Consider the following 25394-nt stretch of genomic DNA (forward strand, 5'->3'; position numbering starts at 1 on the left):
ACACCGCAATGCCAAAGATGTTTTGTCCAATTTCCACCTCCTGGCTTTTATTTTGACATGAAAAAAAAAAAAGGACAGAAATACATTGTTACTATTCAGAACAATAATTCATCATCTGTTTTATATGAATGTGGATAATAGAGCTGGAATTAAGGAAATGTCATCTGCAATATGCCCAGGCTTCTGAATGAGAGGGATTCCCGAACAAACTTCTTCCAAAGTCGCATTTCAGATGTGCAGCTTCCACCAGTAGGACCTCTGGCAAGGCTGGCAAGAGCATGACTGCAAATGCAGGGCGTTCGGAAGCAACTCTCGCTGCCTGGAAGCACGCCGATGTCTGAGCCTCGGATTTGTGCCTCAGCAAGACAGATAGATCAGAGGAGCTAACCAGGAGAACCAGGTTAAACTCTGAACTGGAGATTTTAATCCCTTGAAGATCAAGGGCCAAAGTATGACCTAAACCTAAATTCTGCTCTGGTGTATAACCAGAGTAAGTGCTCTGAAGCTCAGACTGACAGACTAATGTTTCAAACACTTTATAAAATGTGGCACTATCTTGTTAAAAAAACAAAAACCAAAGCACAAGTACTTCTAACCTACTCCAGTTCAGCAGGAGACCATCCCCTACGCCCATTTTTCTGCTCTCTATCCTCTAGCAGTAACAACGAGAAAAGAGTATGAAAACTTCCACCACTCAGCGAGAAGCATGACATGTCCTCAGATAATCCCTCTTGGGGCTGGGTGGTGGAATCAGCGCCAGGCTCTGTCATCAGGGCTCCCGGGTTGGTCAGCAGGACGTGTTTGTTCCCAACCACCCTTCGCTGCGTCCCAAGATGAATGGCTCCAGACTGACCACTACAATTGCACGGTAGTCCCAGGAGAGAAGCTATTTAAGCTAAGGGACAGCGCTGGAACAAGAACAAATGTGTCTAAACTGGACATAATTCCATTCACGCTGGTTATTAAAAGAAGGTTCCTAATAAAGTTTTTGAAGAGCAGCCAAAAGTATTAAAGGGGCAAAGAAAATCCCCCACCCCCTAATTATTTTTAAAATAGAACTTGTCACATTTTCTGGATGAGTTATTGATGTTGGTCTGCAGAGGAGTCAATAGTCTCAGCAGTCCTTTAACCTGCTTTCCTGTGATCAAGGGGTCTCTCGGTAATTTAGAGCCATCTTATCCCCGCAAGGCATTGCTCTCTGCTGGGCTGATGCTGCTCTGCTGAGACCACACTGAGGTCTGCTCTCCAAAACAAGAGCAGAAACGGCAGCCTCCCATATGCATGGTGATGTGGGAGAGGTGCCTCTCTGATTAATTTAGCATTGAACCCCTTCCTCTCAAATTGAGGTGCTCTATGCCAATATTGGTTTCGTTGCAGAAAATTGCCCCTAAAAATCACCTCCCCAGCATATGGAAACAGACTCCCCAAACCAAGATATCAAAATGAATCATATGCTTGAAAATCTCCCTTTTCCCTCAGTCACAAAAGGAGGGTGGCAATACTTACATGCCTCTGGGAAGCCCTTTGGGTAAGAAAATCCTATCCACATGCAACATATTCTCCAGAAAGAGCATTATTTGCCTAGTGATTCGCTTTTATTGTTCTGGTACTAAAAAAGAAAAAAAAAATCTCTACACAAATTTTGGAGCACTACACAGAGTTTATTTTGAAAAAGAAATCAAAGAATGTTTTTTTTTTTTTTTTTTCATCTCTGAGCCAGATGGAAAGAACAAACAAATGTATTCCATCCTAAGAAAGGAAACACATGAGAACTTTCAAAAAAAATTTAGCCAAGTTTTTTCTTTTTTTTTTTATTAAACAACATGGAAAAAAATGAGGTGGAGATGATAAATGAACAAATAGACTCTGGTTTTAGGAAGGCCTAGTTTCTAGGGAACAAGGATCTTGTCCACCAGGCACAATGCTTTTTAGCCTATAAATACCCAAACTACCTTTGAGTGAACATTGGGTACACACCAGGAGCTGTATGGCTGCCTCCTTGTCTCACTCCTAGCTGGGCCATGGGCGAAACGAGGTGTCCCACTGTTATTCTGGTTCTGTGAAGGCTCAGCAGTGACCCCACCATGGTTTTCCAGGACTTAAAGGGTGGCTAGAAAGAGGATGGAGGCCCTTTCTTCCCAAGGAGGAGCCACATGGAGAGTACAAGTTGCGCTGGGAGAGGTTTCTTGATATAAAAAAGAAATTTTTCCCAGTGAGAACAATCAGTCACTGGAACAACCTCCCCAGGGACGTGGTAGAGTCCCCATCACTGGAGGTTTTCAAGATGTGGTTGGACAGGTCCCTTCCAGCCCGGGCTGTTGTATGTCCCGGGCTTGAGGCAGTGCCAGGTGAAGGTGGCTGTGTCCCACTGCTGCTCCTTACCAGCAGATGAGGAGTGAGCTTGGATGCAGCACGCATCCTGCTCCTGGCGCAGCCTGGTGCTCACAGAGGAGCAAACGTCCCCAGGCGCACAGAGACCTCTGCAGAATGGGGGTGGGAAGAAAAGCAAAGCAAATCTGGAGGCTGGGGCCGGAGACATTTTGTTCCCTTTGGATGCTACATCTGCCTGCGATGCTGTGCTTCTAACCAAGGAAGCTGCACTGGGGAAAAACAGTTTTGTTTTCTCACAAGAGGATCAGCTCGGCCCCCTCAGCAGCCTTTCCCCTACTGGCTGCGGAGCTGTTTCCTTTGACAGCCAGCGTCCGTGCTCCAACCGGCTCCTCTCCTTGCCAGTGAGCAGAGACCAATTCCTGCTACTTGCTAAAAACAGAGGAGCCATCTGCCAAGAACAGAAAATTAAAAGAGGAGGTCAGCTGCTTGAGAGAGAGGGAAGTAGCAGGATCAGATTAGCTGTTACAAACAGCCCGTTTAAAGCAGACCCGATAATGGCTCATCTAAGGATGGGTCCTGCTCAACGGAGGTCAAGGCACCATTCATGCCGGGGCCCTTCTTGTTGCCTTCTTCCATCAGGACAGGGAATTGCTAGAGGAAGCTCAGATGCGTTTTGTCTCATTCAGCTTCAAAACCAAGTCTTTAGCATCTAATGTACTGCAGGAGCAATGCACTAAAATTGCAACTAAGGGATAAAATGGCCACAGTCATGCTTGGAACTAGGAGGGTGTAAGTGAGAAGAAAGGCTTTAATTCCAATAATGTTCACCAATTTGATTTTTAATGCCTATGAATGCTTCTGGCTGTTTGTAGACACAGCTCTCCGTGTGTCTCTTGGTTACAAAAGCACGCGCAGGAGTAAACACCATTCGGTTCTACATTTCCACTTAGTGCTTCCTTTATTGGAACAACTGCAGGTGTTATTTATAGACATCGAAGAGGATGAAAGTTTTGAGATTTATAAGCTCCAATCAGCTGAAGGTGATTCAAAATAAATTAATGAAATGAGTCAGAAATGAACTTAAGAGATCCAGCACTGGATGTAAATCACAAATGATTTTGCACCCTCTCTGCCTTCCTCTCCCTTTCCTGCAACACTCAGAGTGCTTGCCAGGGGATATGAACTTGCATTTAGTTCGATGTAAAATGAGAAAAAGAACGATGGAAATGTGTACTCAGTATGCCAAGTTACAGTACTTGCGCATAAGAAGGAAAGCCAAAACTCTAGCTGGGACAAAATGATTTCCTATCACTGAAAACTTTCCATACAACCTGCGCTATCACTCAAACCATGCAGAAAGCAGATTTAACAGGGATGTTTTCCAGACCCCATGTGGCAGCTCTGACTTTCGTGACAATTTCTTGGCCCTTTCTGGTGTCCTGCTTGCATCCTTGCCAATCTCTTCTGTCTGTGACAGGTTCCTGAGCTGCCTTAACGCTCTCCCAGTTCTCCCAGTGATTTCAATCTTTGTTGCCATTTGACACCTCCATTTCCCTCGTGCAGGATCACCGGGTCAGAAGGATGGTCTGTCTCAGCCCTCCTGGCTGCTCAAGCCAGATTTTAAGGATGACTGAATGCACTAGGCATGCAAATGTGGCATCCATCTCCAGCCAGTTTTGACTAACAGCTACAGTCTTTCCTTCAAATACACAAACAGAGAGTTTAGAGCAGGCACATTTTGTTTCTCAGTTAGAGGTGGATAATTAGAGCATTATTATAGATAATTACAACCCAGCATTGAAATTCACTTTGAAATAAGTATTTAATTTATAAACATGTTGCATCTTTAAACTGCCCTAGTTCAATGGTTATTTGCATGCGAAGACCACCCAACTGCCTGTGATTTAGCTTAGCTGCTATGCTAGATTTCAACAAGCTAAGCAGCTCTGGCTGATGAACAGCCATTCCTGTAACCTTGCAGTGCAGCTATGGCTGTTGATCTGCACAGAAAACCTCTTTAGAAGGAGTGGAGGGCATGAGGTGACTCTTGGATTACCCTATCTTGAAATGTACCATCACTCCTGTTGCTCAAGGAAGAGAAGGATGATATCAGGGTGAGAAAACGGTGTATCTGGGACTTACACAGAGGTTTGTCGTGAACTTCTTGGGTGGATATAGGTCCATCACAACAGTAAAAAGCATAAAGAGCTTCATCTAACATGGTAGATGCTCAAATGGGCTTATTTTACCTAAATGCACCGACATCCAAAATGAAGATGGAGGTGCTTCTCTAATCCAGTGTAGCTCTGCAAAGCTTCATTCACCATGGTTTGTGAGGCTCTCTGAGCATGCAAAGTAATAGTTTTGGACCTCGTTATCCAAAAATAACAGCTTAACATAATCTCCATAGACATTGTACAATATATATGTAAACACTACAGCATGCATCTACACACAGCTCCTAGGGCCAACATGACAGGGTGTTTGGCATGAAACATGATGAGAAAGCCAACAGAAAAGCCTCGGGAAAAGCAGTGCATCTCAAGAAAGGCCTTGCCTCCAAGATGGAGACACATGGTCTGTGCAGCTGCAATACACAGACCTTTCACTTTTAATTATATATGTGCAATTTTCATTTTGTTCCTGTCTTGCATCTAGTATATGCCACAGGACAGATTCCCAAATGCAACGTTTTGTGCATTTTCTTTAAGTAAATTGTACTTTAAAAGTCGTTTTCTCCCCACCCTCACCCCCCAGAAGAAATGAACACTGGAGGGAGTGTGGGATTTCGGAAAGCAGCAGCCTTTAATTGGATGTTCTTAGGAGCAATATTTGAAAATCTGAAGTACAAAACCTTGTCTCCTTCCAACAGAGCTGGAGTATTTCAACAAACTCATCTGCATTCAGCCAAGGTAAACGGCAGGTCAGGAGGCAAAGGAAAAACAACTCTCCAGCAGAAGAAGCCAAAACAACTTCCCTTGTGGTATAGAGTGTGGCCATACGAAGAGCATAGAAACTGTGAACCAAAACCAGGGTTTCTGCTAATGAACTTCAACGTGCCGCTAATTTTTTAAATTTCTGATAAGCAGTACTGCTGCCTAGACAACGACTCATGGGACTGTGGAGGAAACTGTCTGGTTGATGATATCATCTCATTTAGCCACAGTGCTTTCTGTTTGTAGCATATTTTATTTTCTAGTTTGTTTGGGAGAGAAGTATTGGTCCAAAAAAATAGAGAGATCAATTTACAAAGTACTTTGGAGAAATGCAAGACTTTTCTGAGTATGGCATGTTTTTATTACCAAATTTTGAAATCTATCTTGAAAAGAAACATATTTTATTTAGTATGTGCAGCTCTTTTGTTTCTGTTTCCATAAAATCCTTCCCCTGGGCTTGACTTACAATGTGGGTAGCACCTATTAGGGCAGGATTCCTCGCAAACAGGAAGAAGGAATGAAAACATCTCAACTTTTGTGGCATTTCCTCATGAGTGACAGAAGGCTGGAAGGTAGGCAGGAAGGCAAGAAAGAAGGAAGGAAAAACTTATTAACATGGTCTTTGCGGAGTACCCTGATGGAACACTGACTGAAATCAGAGCTACAATGAGTATCTAGTCCTTAGTCAACTTAGTTGTTACACACGCAGACTGGATTGCGTAAAATATGAAAAACACTACCTAAAATCTGTTTAAAAAGTTATTTGTCCAGAACAAGTCATCTGGGAAAGTACGAATATTTCTACCTGGAAAAATATTTCTCTATAGCTGAACTAGGCCTGGTAGCAAACCTTAATGATTTATTAGTACCTTATTGTTTTCTTTGGCCCCTGTGCACTATATTTATAAAAAAAAAAAAAGTCAGTAAAAAAGAGAACAATTGTAAAAAGCAAATATTTTGTACAAAAATACAAAGTTTTAAAAGCTCTTAAAAGTATATTCCATATTATTGATAAGAGTTGGACTATATATATATATTTATATAAATCTATATATTCGTGTATCTGTATAATTTTCCTACATTTGGGATTTTAGCGAATGAAACATACTGTGTACACAGTTGCTTTATATGTTTTTCTATAGATGAGTGGCCAACAGTCTTACTCAGATTGACAGAATGTCTTCTTCCAGAAGACAAAAGTTGCTTATGTATGTGGTTACTGGTTGGGAAGAAAATCTGTAACAGAATTAGTCCAACAGTATTTCCTGATGCTGTGGGTAGAAAGGCCTCAAACAATTGTAGGATGCTGAAGAAGAATTGCTGCTGAATTCCTTTATGCATTTAAACCAGTTTTCAGTGCCTGCTTTTGTTTTGTTTTGTTTTCAACTTTTGTAGGCAATGTTGCTCTCTCCCTGGATTTTCTTTTTCTTGAAGTAAATTTCCATAATACGTAGGTATCTGTAAAGTCACAGCCCGTTACGCTCCAAATATTTGCCCTACAGTACGAGAAAAAAAAAAAAAAAAACAGAAAAAGAAAAAAATCACATAAAAAGCTTGTGAAGATTAAACACATTTCCAAAAAGAAAGCTTACTGAGATGAAGGTATGTTAAAAATTTAAGTGGACTCATATGCAGTATCTGTAAATCCTGGAGGATAAATATTTGTAAATGATGAAGTTTTGCTAAAATAACAAATGTATGTAGGGAGATGAGGACACATTATGTTGTTACTTACATACAGTCCTTCACTCTGGACACTCAAACGGGGTTATACACGCACAAAGCTTGTTCAGCACTTCGTTTTGTTTTGCTTTAGGGGGATGTTTTTGTGGATAGGATGTATTTTTGGCAGTAGTTGACATTTCCATCTACCTTCACTGAAATTCAGCCTACACATTTGCAACCGGAGCAGCCACGCACTCTTGGCAAAGCAATGTTACACCAGGCTGTACGTAGGCGATAACATCTAAGCAGAGCGCCACCCTGAACACAGTTACCACCTCGCTCCATGATGGCAGGGCTGGGATCTAAGAAGCCACGCGAACCACCTGCACTCTTCCGTTTGCAGAGATGCCTGTACATCCAGAAAGAGAACCTCTGTGGCAACCACCTGAGTGAGTGCTTGGACACATTGGCCATTTATGAGCCCTCCACTCCAATGGCCATTATTTGCAACAGAGCAGTTGCTCACGCCACTTGGACCGAGCCTCCCTGCACTATGGGACATCTCCTGGCAGCATTGCTGGTGGGAATTTTAAGACCTCCTTAGCAGTCACCAAGTGCTTTGTGTTGCACAAACTCTCAAAACAGAGTCTATTTGTTTTCTGAAGGCTGGTTTCTGGGCCACCCTAATGGCCAGCTTTCCCCCCTGCTTAGCCACTGAGTTTATAAAAACAGCTCCCATTGTGGCCAGGGTCTGGAACATGTGTCAAACTGTGCCTGAAATTTTAGGCACATTTCAAGTCTGCAGGAGATGGTCAAGATATAGACCATGCCATGCCTGCAGTCAGTCTGGAGGCTGCTTTTCCAGGGTGCGATTAATCCATCATCCACGTTACATGAAGTATTAGCACTGCCATTGCAATTAGCTTAATGCCTGGATCATATCCCCACTACCTGTGCAAAATTTACTTGAATTTGGCCTGCTATGGGTAGGGTGAAATAACTGAACCAAGTGCCTCGCTTACCTTTGTCCATGTCTTTTTCACAAATGAAATTGTTAACATCTTCACAGTAGAAATCATTCCAGAGCCCAGCATAGATTAGCCCGGCACAATCTTCTCCTGGCCCATGCCCATGGCTCCAGTTATCAGGTTGCCCGTTTTTCCAGTTTCTTTCAACAAAAAAAGCAATAGATATTATTGCACAACGCGGCACACATGACAGTTTTTCAACCACATGAAATTAACAAAAACATCATGAGGTCTGTTCTGAACGGGAAATACACATTGAGACAAACAATACATGACTCTTGTTGAAAATGGAAAACAGATGTATAACAGAGAAGGGAATCTATTCGGCCTCGGGCTGCCAAAACTCAAAGACCTAAAATTAGACCGATGAACTTTATTTTAGTTTCTGAATGTACATGCACATACGGTGGGAGTGTGCTCTGTGCTCCGCGTGCATCGTTCCAAACCTGCAAACTCTGTGCACTTCATTCCTGCCAGCAGACGGTACTGTGACGAGCCGGAAGCTTGCAAGCACTGCAAACCATGGCAGCACGGTGCCTTCTTCAATGTCTGCACCGAGATGGGCCTCTCAGAAGGCACAGCAAGGATTTATTTGTTTTACGGATTGGTGTTTCAACAGGAAGTGAACTTCTGAGCTTATAAAGAATGTACAAAATATGTACCTACATGTCTTTTGAGATTATTAGCCTTGATGGTGAAACTTAACCCAGCATGTAAAGAGCTTACAGCAAGTGCTTCCTCATCCTGTTTTCGTTTGACAAGTGAGAAACACTTCCAGCCTTGGGACTTAAAAGCTCCATTTTCCTGAAGGAACAGGTTGTTGACTGGAGCTTGTGATTGCTGGCTGATATGGTCCATGCCCAGCTAGAAAACATGCCTGCCTGACACATAGCATCTTACCTGGCACCTGGGAGGACACATGGCATTCCAGAAATAATGAAATACTTTGAAAATCAGTAACTGACAGCTCTGAGTTTATTACAGGGCACCTAAAACCATGGGGTGGTGGAAATCTGTTGAAAGCAGTGGCTGAAGTGGAAATTGGGCACAGTGCTGCCATAAAGAGGAAGAAAAATGAAAATAGGGAGGGAGAAAAAGGGAAAAATATTATGGCTCATTTGAAATGCATCTGACTTTTTCCATGTTTCTCATCAAAATGAACACCAATGAAATCACAGCTAATCATTTCGTAACATCTGACTGAGTGAGCCTGTTTTTCTGCTGCACAGCATGCTCAGATCTGTAAACTCTTCAGTCCGCTCCTCGGTATTAAAAATTTGGGTGGTTGCAATCTGTTCCATTTAGGACAAATTAGGTGTAGCCCTAGGATTCCTGGAGAGCTGCCAATTCAGTTCTCAGATGGCCAAAGCTTAGACACGCTAATTTCATGCATTTTCCTTACGTTTAATGCTTTCCACTTGGATTTGGGCTTTATCTGAAAGCTGGTCATTTTTTATCAGAACGAGCACTCTATTTATAGCCAGTTGTAATGCAAATAAGGAAAAATCAAACCAAGACAGAAAAAAGTCTGTGCTTTCCATCTCAACTTTGTAATAAAAGTCAGGAGCAAATGTTTTGGCAAGAAACGCGGTGCTGTGTAGTTATGTGATTCTTTCATTCAGTGTTCAGTTTTCCTCCTGGCAAGGAAATAAAGCTGTGTGTATGGAGAAGGCAGAGAGAAAAAAACAGTTCAACAGCACCCTCAGTGAAGAATTATTTCATTGGCATCTACAAAACTCTGGATCCACTGTATAATTTCTAGATGCTGTTTTTAGAAGTGTCAGCAAGAGTGGTAGCATCTGCAGAAAATAAACACTATTGTTTTTATTTACGTACGTGTAATCTGGTAAGGATCCATCCAACCATCTCCATTCATTTTCCTTCTCTGAATCTGTAAGTCCAATCCAGAAGCTGCCTTTCCCTGCAATCTGCCTTTTTATCCATTGCTGTGGAAGGAAGATCTTAGTCCATAACATGCAAACACAACAGTCTTTGGAGCTAATAAGATACTCTGGCTTCATGAGCATCTTTGCTATCAGAGTAGGAATGGCCAGAGGAATTTTTCTAAGCTGAAGGTAGGTTTCAGGAGTTTGCCTTGTGACCCCCTGCCTAGAATCCACAGTGCTACCTGCAGGTGCAGTAGAGAGGGCTAATCATCAAAATTAGATTGCCATAAAGTCACAGCCTACATCTTATAGTTATAAATTCAAACAAACAAACAAACAAACAAAAAACAACAACAAAACCACCAAAAACCCCAGACAGTAAGCAATTGTATCTTGACGTTCCCACTGCCACATAGCCACTGAATAATTATGTTGAACAGTACTAAAAGTACAGCTAGATTTATATAGTTATATTAAAAGCACTTGTGTCACAGAAGTCTTAGGCTGCATATATTAAAAGGGAATTTAAAAATAAATTATTTTCAACACTGCAGACCTCCCCTGCATTTTGGATAATATGCAAGGCATACTGGACTGCATCTCCAAAGGTTCAAACCTCCAATTCTCACCAGCCTTTCTGTGTGCTCTGTTCCCACCACCTTCAGGGTGAGTTGCTCTGCTCACACTGTCCTTCTGCACATGGAATAACTGCTGAGCAGGCAGAAGGTGGATAAAATGATAACTGGAGTCAACCACTGTGTCTCCTTCACTATATGAATTCACGATGCTTTCAGCTTCCCACTTGCCCTGTGGCTTCCACATGTTAAATAATCTCAGACTCTCCTTGAGAAACAGAAACAAAACCTAGTTACCTGTTCTTCTTTGTTGTTTATGATAACCAAGTGTGATGCCTTCTCTTCACAGAATAACTTTGCCTCTTCAAAGATTTCTCTTTCAATTGAAAAGTAGTAGCACTTTTCTGTATAGTTCTTCCAATGAGGAGAACAACCTATGATGTGAATTTTTCTGTGTTAAACTAGTTACTGAAATCAATGAGCTAGTGGTAGTTTTCTGCATTTGGCCAATAATAAATGGAGGATCCCACACCCACCTACAATGTGCTGCCATATAAAATACTTAGATATTTGAGAATTTATTTACCAAGGTCCTGACACTGTGAAATCAAGGTTAAACTGTGTGGTCAAGGTGATTATTTATTACTCATACAACTGATTTTTCTTTAGCTGTAAATATTAACTTAGATTCAGGTCATGCGTCTGAAGATCAACAAGCATAGCTTCATTTGACAGGGCTCTTTATGACAAATCTCAAAGACTGAGTCTAATGTAGCAGAGGTTATTTGAACCAGTAACTCCGATGTGCACCCTCTGCTAGATATATTTGCATCTCAGTAAAAGATACACGCGGTGTTTCGATAGCTTACCGTTAGCCTCAGGCACCGACGTAGGTTCACTCTGTAGTGCCATTGGCATCCCAGGACCTGGTGGCCCTGGTGGGCCAGGTGGGCCCTTTGGACCAGGCAGCCCAGGGACTCCAGGTAGCCCAGGTAGTCCTCGAGGTCCTGGTACTCCTGGCTCTCCCACAGTTCCTTGTAGGCCTTGAAATCCTGGTGGGCCTTGTGGCCCTGGTGGACCATCTTTGCCTTGTGGCCCTGGTGGCCCTGGGTCTCCGCTTGGTCCAGGCAGACCCGTCTTGCCAGGAGAACCTCTCTGACCTTTGGAGCCCGGTGATCCTCTTGAACCTTTCCCTCCTTTTTCTCCTGGTGGCCCAATTGGCCCAGGTGGACCCTTTTCACCTGCAGGTCCTGGTGGTCCAGGCTCTCCTTTTTCTCCTTTTTGTCCTTTTAGGCCAGCAGGGCCAAGAGGACCTTGTGGGCCTCTGTCACCTTTAGGTCCCCTTGGACCAGGAGGGCCTGAAATAATGTAAGCAGTCAAAGTGGGGATACAGACAGACAACAAAACAAAAAGGCCATTCGGGGTTCTTGCTTAATATACCTCAGCCCAGCGACACTGGACATGCAGCACTGTGAAAACTGGGCTAACACCTACTTTGAACAGTACTTGTAAAAATACATCTGCTTCTCAGGCACTATACACAATTTCTCTTTCCTAAGCCTACATGAAATACAAGATTCAGAAGAAAATCATCTGATGCACCTTGTCCTGTGAACCGGACAGTGCCATGATGCCCCAGGTGACCAGCTGAGGTGCCAGTCCCTACAACACATACTCTGTGCTGCTTATTCATGCAGTACTGTGTGTTGATGCTCCCATTCTCCTATTCCGCTACACTCCTTTTTCCTCCTTCCTCTCTTAGACTACAGGACTACAGCAACACTCCCGTAACGCCTTCTTTCTTACTCTGTCAATAACGGGTTGTCAAAAGAGACAAAAAAGATGGAAAGTGTGCAATAGGACAACTATGGGAAAGGCCAGTACTATTCATTAGTTTGCAGGTTATAACAGGAAACAGAACAATACACATGGTAGGAAATGGTAATATTGTGGCAGTTTTTCATTTATAAACAACACAATAATTCTGGATTCTATTCATGGATGAGTAAATACTTTGCCTATATATACATATTTTCCCCAACTCAACATCATTTAAACTTCTTCAGAGACAAATTCTTCAACTAGAGTCACTTAGGCCTGGTTTAAATGAAAAAGCTTAAGGTTACTGACTTGCAATCTTGGCTTTAATTCAGGCGTAGTCTATTTGGAACAACAAATTTTTGTTTATGATTAGAAATTTAAGCCTGGCTGGTTCCCATCAGGTTGGCAATATGAGCAATCTTTTCATTTAGCTGGGAGAAACCTCCTAAAATTGATGCTATTTATTTCTGAAGGAAATAAAGTATCCCAGGATTCAAAACTAAGCAAAGTAGGATGTTTTCTGGCAGACTAACAATTGGCTTAAAGTAAAATAGCAACTTGTTTTTCAGTAAGGGTGGACCTTTCTGGGAATAGTCCAATATATATTTTTAAGTCATTTCCTCCTTTGCAGGGATTGGTTTTTTGAGGTTCCACACCTTCACTGGCTTATTTTAGAAACTAAATGAAAAGCAGATCCATGCAGTCAGTCAGAAAAAAAAATTGCTAAGTCAGAACCTTCTTTTATAACATCCCCATTCTAGGTATGTAAAGAAGTCATAGGAAAATTAGTAAGGAAAATTCAGGCTACATATAAACTTCCAAAATTGAGTATTAGATAATGGAAAACCCCGGGACTGGTACCAACATGCACTAACTTCCACAGAACTAATGTATTGCAAACAGGAATTCATCAAAGACTGTTATGGTCATCACTAGAGAACCTGCATACCTTGTAGGATAGTGAAGTTCTTGATGAGCTGGCCGTGTTTGGAATCTACCAGCTTCATTTCTTCCATGATTACTGACAAATTGGCAACTTCAACATCTAACCTTGACCTCATCAAATCCTGTTGCATCTTCAGAGATGCAGAGTCTAAACGAATATTGGCTAGTGTGCTGTTCATAAAAATCAGCTCATCTGAATGTTTACTTAAGGTGTCTGTACATGTTGTCCTGACCTCATTGAGATTGCTGGTCAGTGTCCGTAGATGATGAGCAGTGTAGCTGATGTTACTAATGATATTAACTATATCAGTCTCAAAGACCTGGAACCTCTCTTCTAGCTGGTTGAATTTGGCAGAAGTTCTGTTTTCATATTCTTTATGCTGTTCCTGGAGATCCTTCAGATTTTGTTCGTTGGCTTGGGCAATTGTGGTGATGTTCTCCATTTGCCCGCTGAAAGAGCTGAGCTGATTGTTCATGTCTTCAAGTGTATCATTGTTAGCTTTTGCCAATGCTGAGTTGTTGGCAGCCAAAGTCTGTAAGTTTTGTACTTTCTCCTTAAGCCAGTCAGTGTCCTTCCGGGCCTGAAGGACAACCTGCTGCAGATTTTGAAAGTCATTCTTTATTCTTAGAATAGCCAAACTCGTATCTTCCATTGACTTCTGCAGGACACTGATAAGATTTCTTTGCTGTATTTGTGTCAGGTTTAAGTTGTTGAGGTTCATGATGACCACATTATGAGAATGCACTTGGTTTTGCAAATTTGTTTGGATATCGCTTGTGTCTTGTTGAAGATTGTTGATATAGCCAGTATATGCCTGAAGAGTCTTATTGACACTGATGATCATGAAAGAGTTACTATCTAAGGCACTTCTCATTTGGCTCTGTCTATCATCTAGCACATTTCCAGACTCTTGCAGCTTCTCCAGTGTATCTTTGTTTCTGGTAGTTTTCTCTGCAATGTCATGCAGCTGCTGACGAAGAGCCAGAATATCAGATCTGAAGCTAGACAGTTCAGTGTTAGTATTCATGGCTTTTTGTCCAGCTTGGTCATCTGTTGTACAGGAAAAAAAAAAAAAAAAAAAAAAACCTTTAGGATGAGTTTTTTAAAACACAGTATTAAAAATTACAATATATTTTAAGAACAGTAGGGCTGTCCAATGTTCTGTCAATAGAACTTCTACAATATATTTTCCAGACAAGAAGAAACACTAAACAAAGTTTTGTCACTAGACAGAGTAGAAGTCAAATAGACGAAGACCTTGTGTCTTGCTGAGGAGAGCAAAATGATGATTCTATTGTCATATATGGGAAAACCTACTCTTAGAAACTATGATGAATATACACAGTCACACAGTGCTTGCATTTTGAATGAAAACTGAATGGTAAACAGAATTCAAAATACTAAAGGGGGATCAGAAGGTTTATGTTTTGAAGTTACAGCTGGCTTTTGCTGAAACCTCAGAAGTAAATTCTAGCACGTCATATTTTCTTCCTCCTTTTTCTGCCAGGTGGAGTATCTTCATAGTGATTTAGTAAGTATATTTCTTTTTCTTTTCTTTTTTTTTTTTCTCGTCTTTTTTTTTGTTTAAATCTTGGTTTTAGTTTTAAAATAGTTCTAATACCTATTTTAAAACAGTCTGGCTAGAGACAAAAGCTTTGCCAGCAGGGTACTCCAGACATGACAGGATATGATAAGATTTCCTTTTTTTTTTTCTCTCAAACATACCACTATTGCTTCTAATGACATTTCTTTTGCTGTTATTGTTTCCTCATGTTCTGTGTTTCAGGAAGGCAAAACCCTAATCACTGAGGAACATCTCAGCTCTTGCTTGCACTGCTCTATAGTATTCTTCTGGGAGCTTGTCTGAGTGTGATTAAGCTTTTGAGGCTGCACAGCTCATCATCCAGGACACAGAAACCAAATAAATAAGCAGTCAACACTCACTTTGAGGGAAGATTCCCTTTCTTGACCTCAATCACTTCCCTCTGCTACACACAGTCCATATATTTTTGTACCATCTAAGTATAGCTATATTTATGAATTACAGTCTGAAGTTCATCATTTCAGATGTCTCCAAGAGAGGGTAGGATGTTTTTCATAAACTATGAATATGGCTCTGTATGGAGCTTTCTCCTGTGTTTGTATGAGTCCTGATGGCTAACAGTAAATGGTGACTCGTGAGAGAGACTTCAGTCTGAAGTGTTTATGGAGCCTTTCATGGATGGACACGTTCCCAAGCACAGTTCCTCTCCCTGCCATTTGTCTCGCTCCAGGATCCTCTCAGCTCTGACTCTATGTTTACCTCTCAGTTGCAGCTCAAATTATATTGTGTTCCTCACACAGATCTGACAACTGCCAGGTCCACATACAGCTAATCCCTGAAGGCCTGCCTTTCATTTACCACATGCTGGTATCCCTCTAACCCTACAACAGTTCTCTTACCTTTATGCCACCCACAAAACTGCCCTGTAACTTTTTTTAATTTCCTCAATAGCAAGTCCACTTAAATGGGAACTGACTGTCCTGAGCATCTCACTGGCCATCCATCCAGCAGTGTGTAAAAATGTCTGGGATGAACTCAATCAAAGGTGCTCCAAGTTGCGATTAATTTAATCAGAAGAAAAAACACAAAAGGTTGCATGTGCTTTAAGGTGTGACGTTTACTTCTATGTATGTATCAGCAAAAGTACATGCCACTGAATTATCCCACATCTTTGAACTAAATGCAGCATGTAAATACTTCAGAATATAGTTTTTTTTTTTTCAGAGGAAAAAAGCTGTAAAAATTACAATCAAGCTGCAAGTTAGTCAATTTTAGAAGAGCTACATATCCCAATATATGGTTTATGAAGCTAAACAAAATTTATTTCCATCAGCACATGCATGTATGTGCATATCAATACTTATATAAAAACTAATTATATAAACTCTAAGTCTATGTACCTATAAGTTGATAATAAGCAGCTCTGCTGGTTTTCCAGACAAGTAAGAAAGGTAGAAATGTAAATATAGTGAGTAGAATCCTTACTCATGATCTTTTTCCATCTTCCTGAAATTTGAGAACCATAATAACACTTGGGAGACATGAACTCATAACAACTTTGTGTTTTGAATTCCCTGAGATGATTAAGACATGTTTTATGGAAGTTATCAACTTGCCTCAGACGTAAGAGTTTTGAACAGCTGACTATTTGTGCACCCCTTACAATGGCCATCAGTTTTGAATCTTAAAAGCTAAACCAGCATCAAGATGACTAGATAACAGATATTCATTTTATGCAGAATGTCTTGTTTTGTGGAACAGCTTCTGCTATATTTTGCATTTCTAACTCAGAGAAGACTCTCTCCTGAGGACAACTTTTAAGTGTGTTTTTAAGTATAGATGATTTCAGAGTGATTTCAGTGGGAACTGTAAATATTAAAGTATTCTTAAAATGATGTCCTGGGTAGAGATGGTTTTAATTTTATTAAGCGTTTCCCAAGTACTTGAGAAATTGGAATAGAAGTGCTGTATCTTGTCATAGCCAGAGTTTTTTTCTGACAAATTTCTGGCCACAATCTTCCAGGAGAACATCTCAAAGACAGAATACAAAGGGGCTTTGGCAGCATGTAGATTACCTAATTTCTTCAGACCACTCTCCACCTCTGTGAGCTTTTCTGTATATCTTCTGTGGGATGTTTCCAGGCCACCTGTCACATTGTCCATTTTTTCTACAACTAGGGAAAAGAGAACAGTGTGTTATGCAAAGAAGAGAAGTACAATTATGAAAAAAGTCTAGTAAACTACAAAGCAAACCAAAAGAACATCACTAAAATGAAACAAAATAAAAGCCTGAAAATTGCCTTGCTTGCACTACACTCTGCTGTTCTGTGAAATGTTGGAGAGATGAACTCTTATCTGCTGGTGGAACCCAGCAGCCCTCCAGTTCTTCACTCTGATGACAGTCCCCACACATTTGTTTGCTCAGGAGCAATCTTCCTTATCAATGAGAAAATCCCTCTTTGTGAGTTTTCCTCATGAACCAAGTCTTTTTATGGTACTTCCATGTTTACAAGCACAGTGTTATGTGGTAAACATAGACTGGTTGCTAAAGGCTTAGACATGTGAGAAAACTTCCTTTTATTTTGCTATGAGCCATCTCTCCTTGAAGATTTTTTTTTTTCTTTCCTGAGCCTTTTAATCATTAAGAATTGCCTCCTGGCTAGCAATCTCTGGTCTGAGATAGCAGTTGGAAGACATAATTATTAAATACGGCTGGGACAAACTTTTAAACATCTTGATAATGGTACAGATCACTCAAAATGGTCTTGAAACCATTCTGACTCATTAAGATTGAAATGGTGGCCAGTCAGCAAGTGCAGATTTATGGCTTCCGCTGATGAGCTCTTTATTTTGTAATGCCTGAGTCACTGTCTTGTCACTGAGGCAATCTGATGATTTGATGGAACTGATATAGAAATGGGAAAAGAGCAACAAATAAAGAGCACGGAGTGGCTTCTGGTGACAAAAGTATGTAGTGAAATGTTTGCAAGGCTAGGAGCTGCCTTCGGCTTCCACACCAAACCTACTCTAACATGCTTTTGCATTCAAACCATTTTCTGCCAGGGGCAGAAACTTCTTCTCATCCCCTGATTATGTGGCGCTTTGGTTACACTGGGAGCAGAACAAATCTGTACCAACCCTGGGAGAGGCTGCATGCAGTATCGTGACAGCCCTCCCTTCAGACAGAAGAAGGAAGGTGTTTCCCACATTTTTATTTAGCAAAACCAATTCTGTAGGCCCGTGTGGGGTAGGGGATTCCACTAACTCTTTCTGTTTGTGAGGTAATCTGCTGCCGTGAAATAGGATCATAGAAGTTTTTGCTATGTAAGGAATTGTTTTTTACTAGAAGTGGAAATTTAGGGAATATTTTGCTACTGTATGAGGAACCACAAGAATCCCAGACCTTTGAAGTTTAATCCACCAATTGCTCCTTCTTCATTAACTTTTGCCCTTGTTTTTCTGACTATGGGTACCACAGATACACAGCAGGCTTCTAATGCTTCCCCAAACCAACAGGACAAACAGCAGACCAAGATTCTCTCTGGAGTAACTCTACTGAGGTAAGTGGAGTTGCAACAGAGAAAAATTCTCAAGATTTTCAGAGTGAGCGAACATCCTACAGTGAATTACCCTCCTTCTCCTTTCTGTGCTGCTAACAACCCCAGTAAAAGAGAAGCTCCGTGTGTGCACTAACATAGAGTCAAGGTGCAGATTTCAGTGTTTGAGATGATGGCAGCTGTCCTGCTAATCACCAGGCTGCAACAATGGATTTGCTTTTTCAGGGGGCCATTGCTCAATAACATCTGCTTTAGAAAGATTTTTTCCTCCCACTACAGCACTAAAGTTTCGCTTTTCTTCTGCCTATTAAAGGTACTTGTCAAAATACTGTGTGCCATTTTTCCTAAATGAAGCCAGAGCTGATCCTCTCTTTGTCCTACCTGACTGTATTCCAGACTGGAGCCCAGATCAGCAGAGGTCCTTCAGTTACTTCTCCTGCTCCACTGATGCACGTATCATATACGGTGAGCGTGTGGACCATACTTAGTGTTTCTTTCTGGCCAGCTCTAGGCAACTCCTTGTTCAGTCTGTGATGTTCTGCTTTGTTTATGGATAGTCACTGTGAAGGACATGGCTCACTCTGGGCACTTATAAAGGACCCAGCGAAAGGATCTGGATTTAAAAAGCAGTGCCACTCCAAATGTCTTTGCTGAATCTTTGCCTTGACTACCGATGTCACATTGCCTATGTTAATTCAAATTCAGTGTAATACTCATCTGTTTGCTCCAGTTATGCAGTACACTTGGAGTTGGCAAATGAATATATGTAACAGCAATGACAGGAAAATGTAGTTACTTCCTTTTGCAGTTCAAGTGAGTGACAGCCTGTATTTCAGATCTGAAGTTTGTAAACCAGAGGCTTTATGCTGCCCTATAACAACAAGAATGTTGTCATGGCTGAATGAAATCTAACACTGGAAACTTATATTAAAGCATTCCCCTGAAGAGCCCAAAGTAAATGAAAGCAGTAGAAATCCTATCAATATGTAGTAGCCTGTACTGGCAGGTGGTGAGAGTGGATGGAATTGCAGATACAACAGCATATGGTATTTGCATTGCCACAAAAAAAAAAGAAGAAAAAAAGCCCATGCTAAAAAGACTGAAAGTGTTCTGTAGCATGAATGTTTTTTGTGCAAAACAGCCCCAAAACAGCAATTCAATCAGACGCCTTACTAGTATAATTGACAACTGGCTGTAGCATGTGTGGAAGACCGTGCCAGGACTTTGTCTGAGATTGCAAAGGATCACTGTTAAAGGGTCTTTCAGTCCCCAGCACCTCGCAGAAGGTAGCAGCTTTTAATTCTGCTGTGTATCTGGGGACCAGGCAGCAGCCCTGGGTCAGGAGGGGCCGATGTGATGCTTAGCAGGCAGATGCTAGTTCAGAGGCTGCAAAGAGAAGGCTGCTCACAAGGCGGTGATTTTTGTCTACATGACATTAGGCTGTTGATGTCTTACCCAGATTAACTGATGTCGAGTGCAGAATTAGTTTTTATCAGGCAAACCATTTCCTTTATTTTAATTGTTTCCCCTCAGAGGGCAAGTCTGTATGTACTTGCTTTGTACAGGGGCAGGATCTTAGCCTCCACTGTCAAGCAAATTGCAGTCCTGGGGGTCTTGACCTGTCTCCTGCCCAAACTCTCTCCCCAAGCAAGCTGTGGCTTATTTACCTTCTTGCAGCCCTTCCTGCTACTGCCCTGTGGGGAGAATGAATACAGGCCCACGGTCAAAGCTGCTTTTGGTGCTCTTGCATTCAAAAACAGTAGCATGGACGGGCATCCTATTATTGGGAATGCCTTTCCTGCCTGGCATTAGCTCCAACCACGAAACTGACCAGCGACTGAAAACTACCAGAAATTCAAACAAAGCATGGTAGCTTCCCTTAATGGAGTGAGTCACAGAAAAACCATTCACCTTAACCTGACACTGCCTGATGCCAGAAAAATTATAGCTTTGTATTTTCACATTTAATTTAAGAAAGTATGTTAAAAAAATTACAGATTCCTTTATTAATGTTTTAAAACAACAATTTAATATTTCTTCTAAAGCAAACTAATAGTAAACTCATTTTTTATTCCTTCATGACCTGGGTATTTAATTCATGTTTTGGTTTCAGGTTTCTCCAACCTACTATGTAATTTTTACCACCAATTTAGAGGTTTGCCCTGTGTTGACTTTGCCTCCCATTGAGTTATTTTTTGTCTGCCATATTTAATCCACTGATTAGTAGTTTTAATGTTTTAAATCACAAAGGATATCTAAATACTATGTAGGAAATGAAAGTTTTAAAAGTAGTTTGGGGCTTTATAAACATAAGTGTGGGAGGCAAATTTAATGGAAACTTAGCTAAGAGACTGCAAGAATCCCTGATGCCAGCAGAATTCCTTCTTTCAGTGTAATATTGCAATAAAAAAGACAAGCCAAACTGATGCAGAGGGGAGAGTTCAAGAGCTTTATAAAATTTTATTTTCAGTTTTGTTCTTCCTTTAAGGCCTAATTCCTTCCCAACTAAGAAAAATATTGCAGCAATTCCTTTGAATATGTACTGTCAGCTGGGGCTTCGTGTAGCTCATGTTTTCCCTGCAAATTAGCGCTTTAGGCACTGTGGAGACAAAGCTCTTAAACTGCAAGGTACAAAGGGTGAAATTAATACCTGACATATGTCTGCTTGTTGCTTTGGAGTTTCTGAAGGGATTCTTTGGACCAAAAAGGACTTTTTTTTCAATGTATGCCTTTCTCTTGGAATTCAGGTGGAGTGGTTACCAAGATGTCCTAAGGTCAGTGTAGATGTGCATTACCCACGTTTCTGTATTCCTTTTCCCATTTCTATGGGTGAGGAAATTATTTTGTCCTTACCCTGGATAAATGTGGCTGTAACAGAAAGACTAGTCCCTGGTCAGGCATGAGTAACTAGTCAGAGCAAGAAACAGGTTCAGAACTGAGTGCAGCAAAGAAGGGGCCTCAAGATGAGAGCAAAGCTTGTGGAAAAGACTGTGCTGCAGGCCCATGGAGAAAGAAGCTGGAAAACTGTGGACTGAAATGAGGAAGAGAAACTCCCAAAGAGATTTTTTTGGACAGTTTCCTTATTGCTATTGCTTCCTACACATATAGGAGCAAATGCTTGCCAAAGCGAGATACAGAGCAATGGTCCCTGCAACTTGACGTGCTCTTTCTGATGCCAAGTGAGGTCTGATTCTCCTAGTAAGCCCCAGAACTGACAACCGTGTAATAAAACGCTCTTGAGGAAAATTCCACTAAATCCCAGGCGTTTAGTGTCTGGTTTATAGCCTGGAAAGATCACATCCTTACTCGCTGGAAGCAGAGCTCTGCAGATTTATACCTGCAAAACGCCTAAGTCTGTCCTCCCCTAGTCAGTATAACCTATCTTATCCTTATAGACCAAGAACAATTTTTCGAATCCTGAAGAATCTTTATCCTCAGAATCTTCCTTTCAGAAACCACTTACACATTCTTCAGGAGAATATCTGAGCAACTATACTGCTTTTTACATTTTATTTTAATTTACCACATTCTGTCTGCTTTATAGTAAAAAAAGAATATATCTATTCTGATAGAATATTTGTTCTTCACATTCTATCATCTCCCTTGTTAAATTTTCCACCTAAACCAAGCAGTTTTCATTTTCTTCCCACTCAAAACTCTAGTGAATCCTCTCAAATAAGTATTTATCCCTTTCTATTTCTACAATTTCCTTTTCTTTCGCTGGCAAAGTACCAGAGATGATGTCAGTTATGCTACGAGCACAGCTGTTGGCGGCACAGGACGCACTGCATGCTCATCACACGAATATTTGACCCAGCTTCTTGGAGGGGTTTTGAAGCTACAACTGAGAGTTGTACTCAAGCAGCTAGTTTAGAGCTAGCTTAGTTTTCTCCACAACATGCTGCAGTGTCCTACTATAATGCTCAAAATAATGTTATTCACTTTCTTTTTCTTTCAAGAACTTCGCATCTAATTTATTTAATTTATAGCTGTGACTGCACAACAAGCATACATTTACATTGATTCATTCATAAGAATGTCTAAGTTGCTACTGTTAATTAGTCCCCATTTGGTATGGGAATTTTAAGCTATGCTTTCCAATGTGCCGTACCATGGACTTGTAAAAATCAACTTTCCTTCATTACTGGGTTGCCAAACTGTCAGAGTCTTTGAAATTACTGTCAAAAGCTTCTAAGCATCTTTATTCATCAAAATAATTGTAGGTAACTCAATAAATTGGCATCTCTTGCTTCAATCTTTCTTCCAGATTTTTCAAAGTAATATTGATCCTACACTTTATTCCTGTGACAAATATTATAATTATCTTAATAAGACTATTCCTGGCTCTCCCACTAAGAAGGACATTTGCTCTGGAAAGGTGCTGATACATGTAAAACAGCTCAATGAAACTAAGTCAAAGCAAATACTGCAGAGCTTTGAGTCTTTCAGCTACTCCTTCATGGTGGAAGGACAATCAATTTGTTCTAACCTTTTTCCTCTTTTCAAATTTCTAATCTAATTTGAAAACTTCACAATTGTTTGAAAATGAAAACATAAGGCTGAGGTTTGTTGCCATGTGTGTACAACAAACCACATTGCCAAAGGTGAATATTTAAGGTGACAACGTGATAAATTGCTTATCTAGTACATGGAAATGCTCTTGGATGCTTGACTGAACGAGACATATTGCGCTCAATTCATACATACCTTTATATCCCAGAATGGCTACTGTAATTGTTAACAGGGCACATAAAATATATAATAAGATGATGGAAAACTTCAGTGCCCAGTTATTTTTACACTTGGTACATTGAGTCCCCTCCTGAATACCTGCAAAAGAAGATTTAAAGAATTTTAAAACAAGGGAAAAGGACACATTGCTGGTTTTATCTTCCCTTTTCCTCTCCTCCGTGTTCTAACAAACAAAATATTTATGTAAGCAGACGATAACTGGGTGTCTCTCTGCCTATCCTTCCAGGATAACCTCTGCAGTGGTTAAAGCATCAGCTCTGTGATACAGTCACTTTGGGTTTTAGGCTGTGGAAAAGAAGTAGGTTCTTTGCTGGAAAAACTGGAGCCTTCCTGGGAGACTGCACTATTTTTCAACTCTGTTAACAAGACTGTGATGAGCTTTGGAAGTCAAATGTTTATCAGCATATCCTCTGTCAGGCATCACACCATGGCAGCTCTTTCTCAGCATTCAGTCAGCCGGCAGAGGCAACATGAGACAGTAGATGCTCTGGCAGAAGGAAAATACAGAAATAAAATAGCATTGTGGAAGTGTGATAGGGGTACACGCCCTGCCTTGCAACCGTTACCACAAATGCCTGCTATGTGAACACTTTCTTTCCATAATGAGATTTATTTTGATTTTCATTTTTATTTTTGGAGTGTGCTATTTTCAAAGAGAACAAGGGCTGTTACGCTGGTAAAGCTAGTGGCAGATCCATACCAGCAGAAGAGTGCTGGTGAATTTTTCCTTGTAGACATGATTAAGAAAAAGGGCCTCAAACCAATGGCAGAAAACAAACCCTTACTATTCTAAATTCGAGCTTTTTGCAGAATGTTCTGATATCTTTAAGTATATCATGGAGCTAATACTCCTCTTTTCTTAATGTATTCCTCAGAAACAGGTTGAGAGTTTTGGAGGCATTAAGTTACCAAGAAATTCGGGAGAAACATGAATGTGTAAAAACATGCAAAATGCACTGAAATGGAAGGGCTGGATTTAGTCCTCCTTATGACATGCATTAATAGGCCAGGATAAATGCAGCTCTCTGTGTCTGTCAAAATATGCATCTCTTTGATATTTTACTCTATTTGTGAACTATTAGGGGAGTCCCACAGGAAAGCTTTAAGTTCTAATAAATTCTGTGTACCAGATTACTTAACTAATCAAGACTTGCTCTGTAGCTTTTTATGAGTAACTTATATTTCCCCCGAGGCCTAGCCCACAGCTGATTTTACTTTTCCCAGCTCATGCCCCTCTGCAGAGCTGTTTTTATTTTGTGTTTCTGAAGAGAAAAGCACAGGCCTCTTCCCCTCGGCTCACTGAGGACTGGTGACCGACACAGCACGTTAAGTCAATCTATTTCCCTCAAAGAATAGCATCTACTGACTTCCTCGGGCCTGCGGTACGTGAAGGAGGGATGAACAAACTGGAGCAACTCAGGCGGAGGATTTGCGTATGGTTTATTTGACTAGGCCTTTTTCTCAATTCCCTTTGCACATATACCAGCCACGGAAAGGCAGAAATGCCTCTCTCACAGGTCAGCCTGCTTTCCACATTACGTTATCTCATGTTTCCTAAACCTTTCAGCTGTGACGCCGCGTTCTGCTGCCATGTGACGAATGCGATGTCATAGATTTGGGTTACTTGAGGTTTTGGCATAAGGCCAGTTGGGAACAATTGGTTCTCTTTTTCAGGAATGGTAGGGGAAAGTAAGACAAAGCCACAGAGGAGGAACTGGAGGGGAAAAGCTTCACTCCTCCCTGTGAGGTTGAGAAGGAGAGGAGCTGGTGCCCACACGGGCAGTTGGAGAGCCCATTTATCACTGCTTGGACTTGGAAGATTGGTAACTCCTGAAAAAGAAAAGTGAAGAGTCCATAATTTGATAATCTAGTTTGCTTATGGGTTCTGGTGTGTTATCTGGTTTTCTTTGTCTGCTTGATAGTCTCAAGGACTTTGCAAGTGGGGAAGCTCTGCTTGCTGAAAAAGCCGAAGAAGGAAAGAACAATTTTCTAAAGTTTTGCAGTAAACAAAGTAAAGGATCACCATTTTGCTGTTAGATGGTACTAATGGGCTCATTGAGGGTTGTGTACTGTTGAATGCAAGGTTCCTCCTCTGAAGGGTTTAAAATTCATATTCCCAAACTCTAAGTCTTTGAACATCCCACATATCAAAAAACACTGGAAGCTTGCAGCACAAAGCACATCAGATTCACCTTCTAAGCTGTACACATAACAGAAAGCTTGATCCTCACTATTTCAATGTTAATGGAAGCAGGATCAAATCCATAACTGGGAAGACTGACAGACTGCAGAGGTACAAAGCCCTGAGAGAGGCAGAAATCAAAACAAAACCTTTGACAGCGACTGCACGTAGA

The 25394-nt window shown here is 41.0% G+C and overlaps 1 protein-coding gene across 1 annotated transcript in view; it reads right to left on the bottom strand.

Annotated features, from left to right (window-relative positions):
* Positions 1–1640: 1640 nt before the first annotated feature.
* The window catches only part of COLEC12 (collectin subfamily member 12), a 100081-nt gene continuing 76327 nt past the window's right edge, over positions 1641–25394 (bottom strand). The window contains exons 3-10 of the mRNA XM_083821866.1: positions 22996–23118; positions 16807–16905; positions 13192–14238; positions 11291–11779; positions 10719–10855; positions 9797–9906; positions 7955–8100; positions 1641–6763 (exon numbers count right to left, since the gene is read on the bottom strand). Coding sequence (XP_083677992.1) covers positions 6744–6763; positions 7955–8100; positions 9797–9906; positions 10719–10855; positions 11291–11779; positions 13192–14238; positions 16807–16905; positions 22996–23118 — 2171 coding nt within the window. The 3' untranslated portion in view covers positions 1641–6743. The remainder of the gene's footprint in view (positions 6764–7954; positions 8101–9796; positions 9907–10718; positions 10856–11290; positions 11780–13191; positions 14239–16806; positions 16906–22995; positions 23119–25394) is intronic.

The sequence above is a fragment of the Anser anser genome, assembly GCF_964211835.1.
Source record: "Anser anser genome assembly, chromosome: 2".
Taxonomy (NCBI): domain Eukaryota; kingdom Metazoa; phylum Chordata; class Aves; order Anseriformes; family Anatidae; genus Anser; species Anser anser.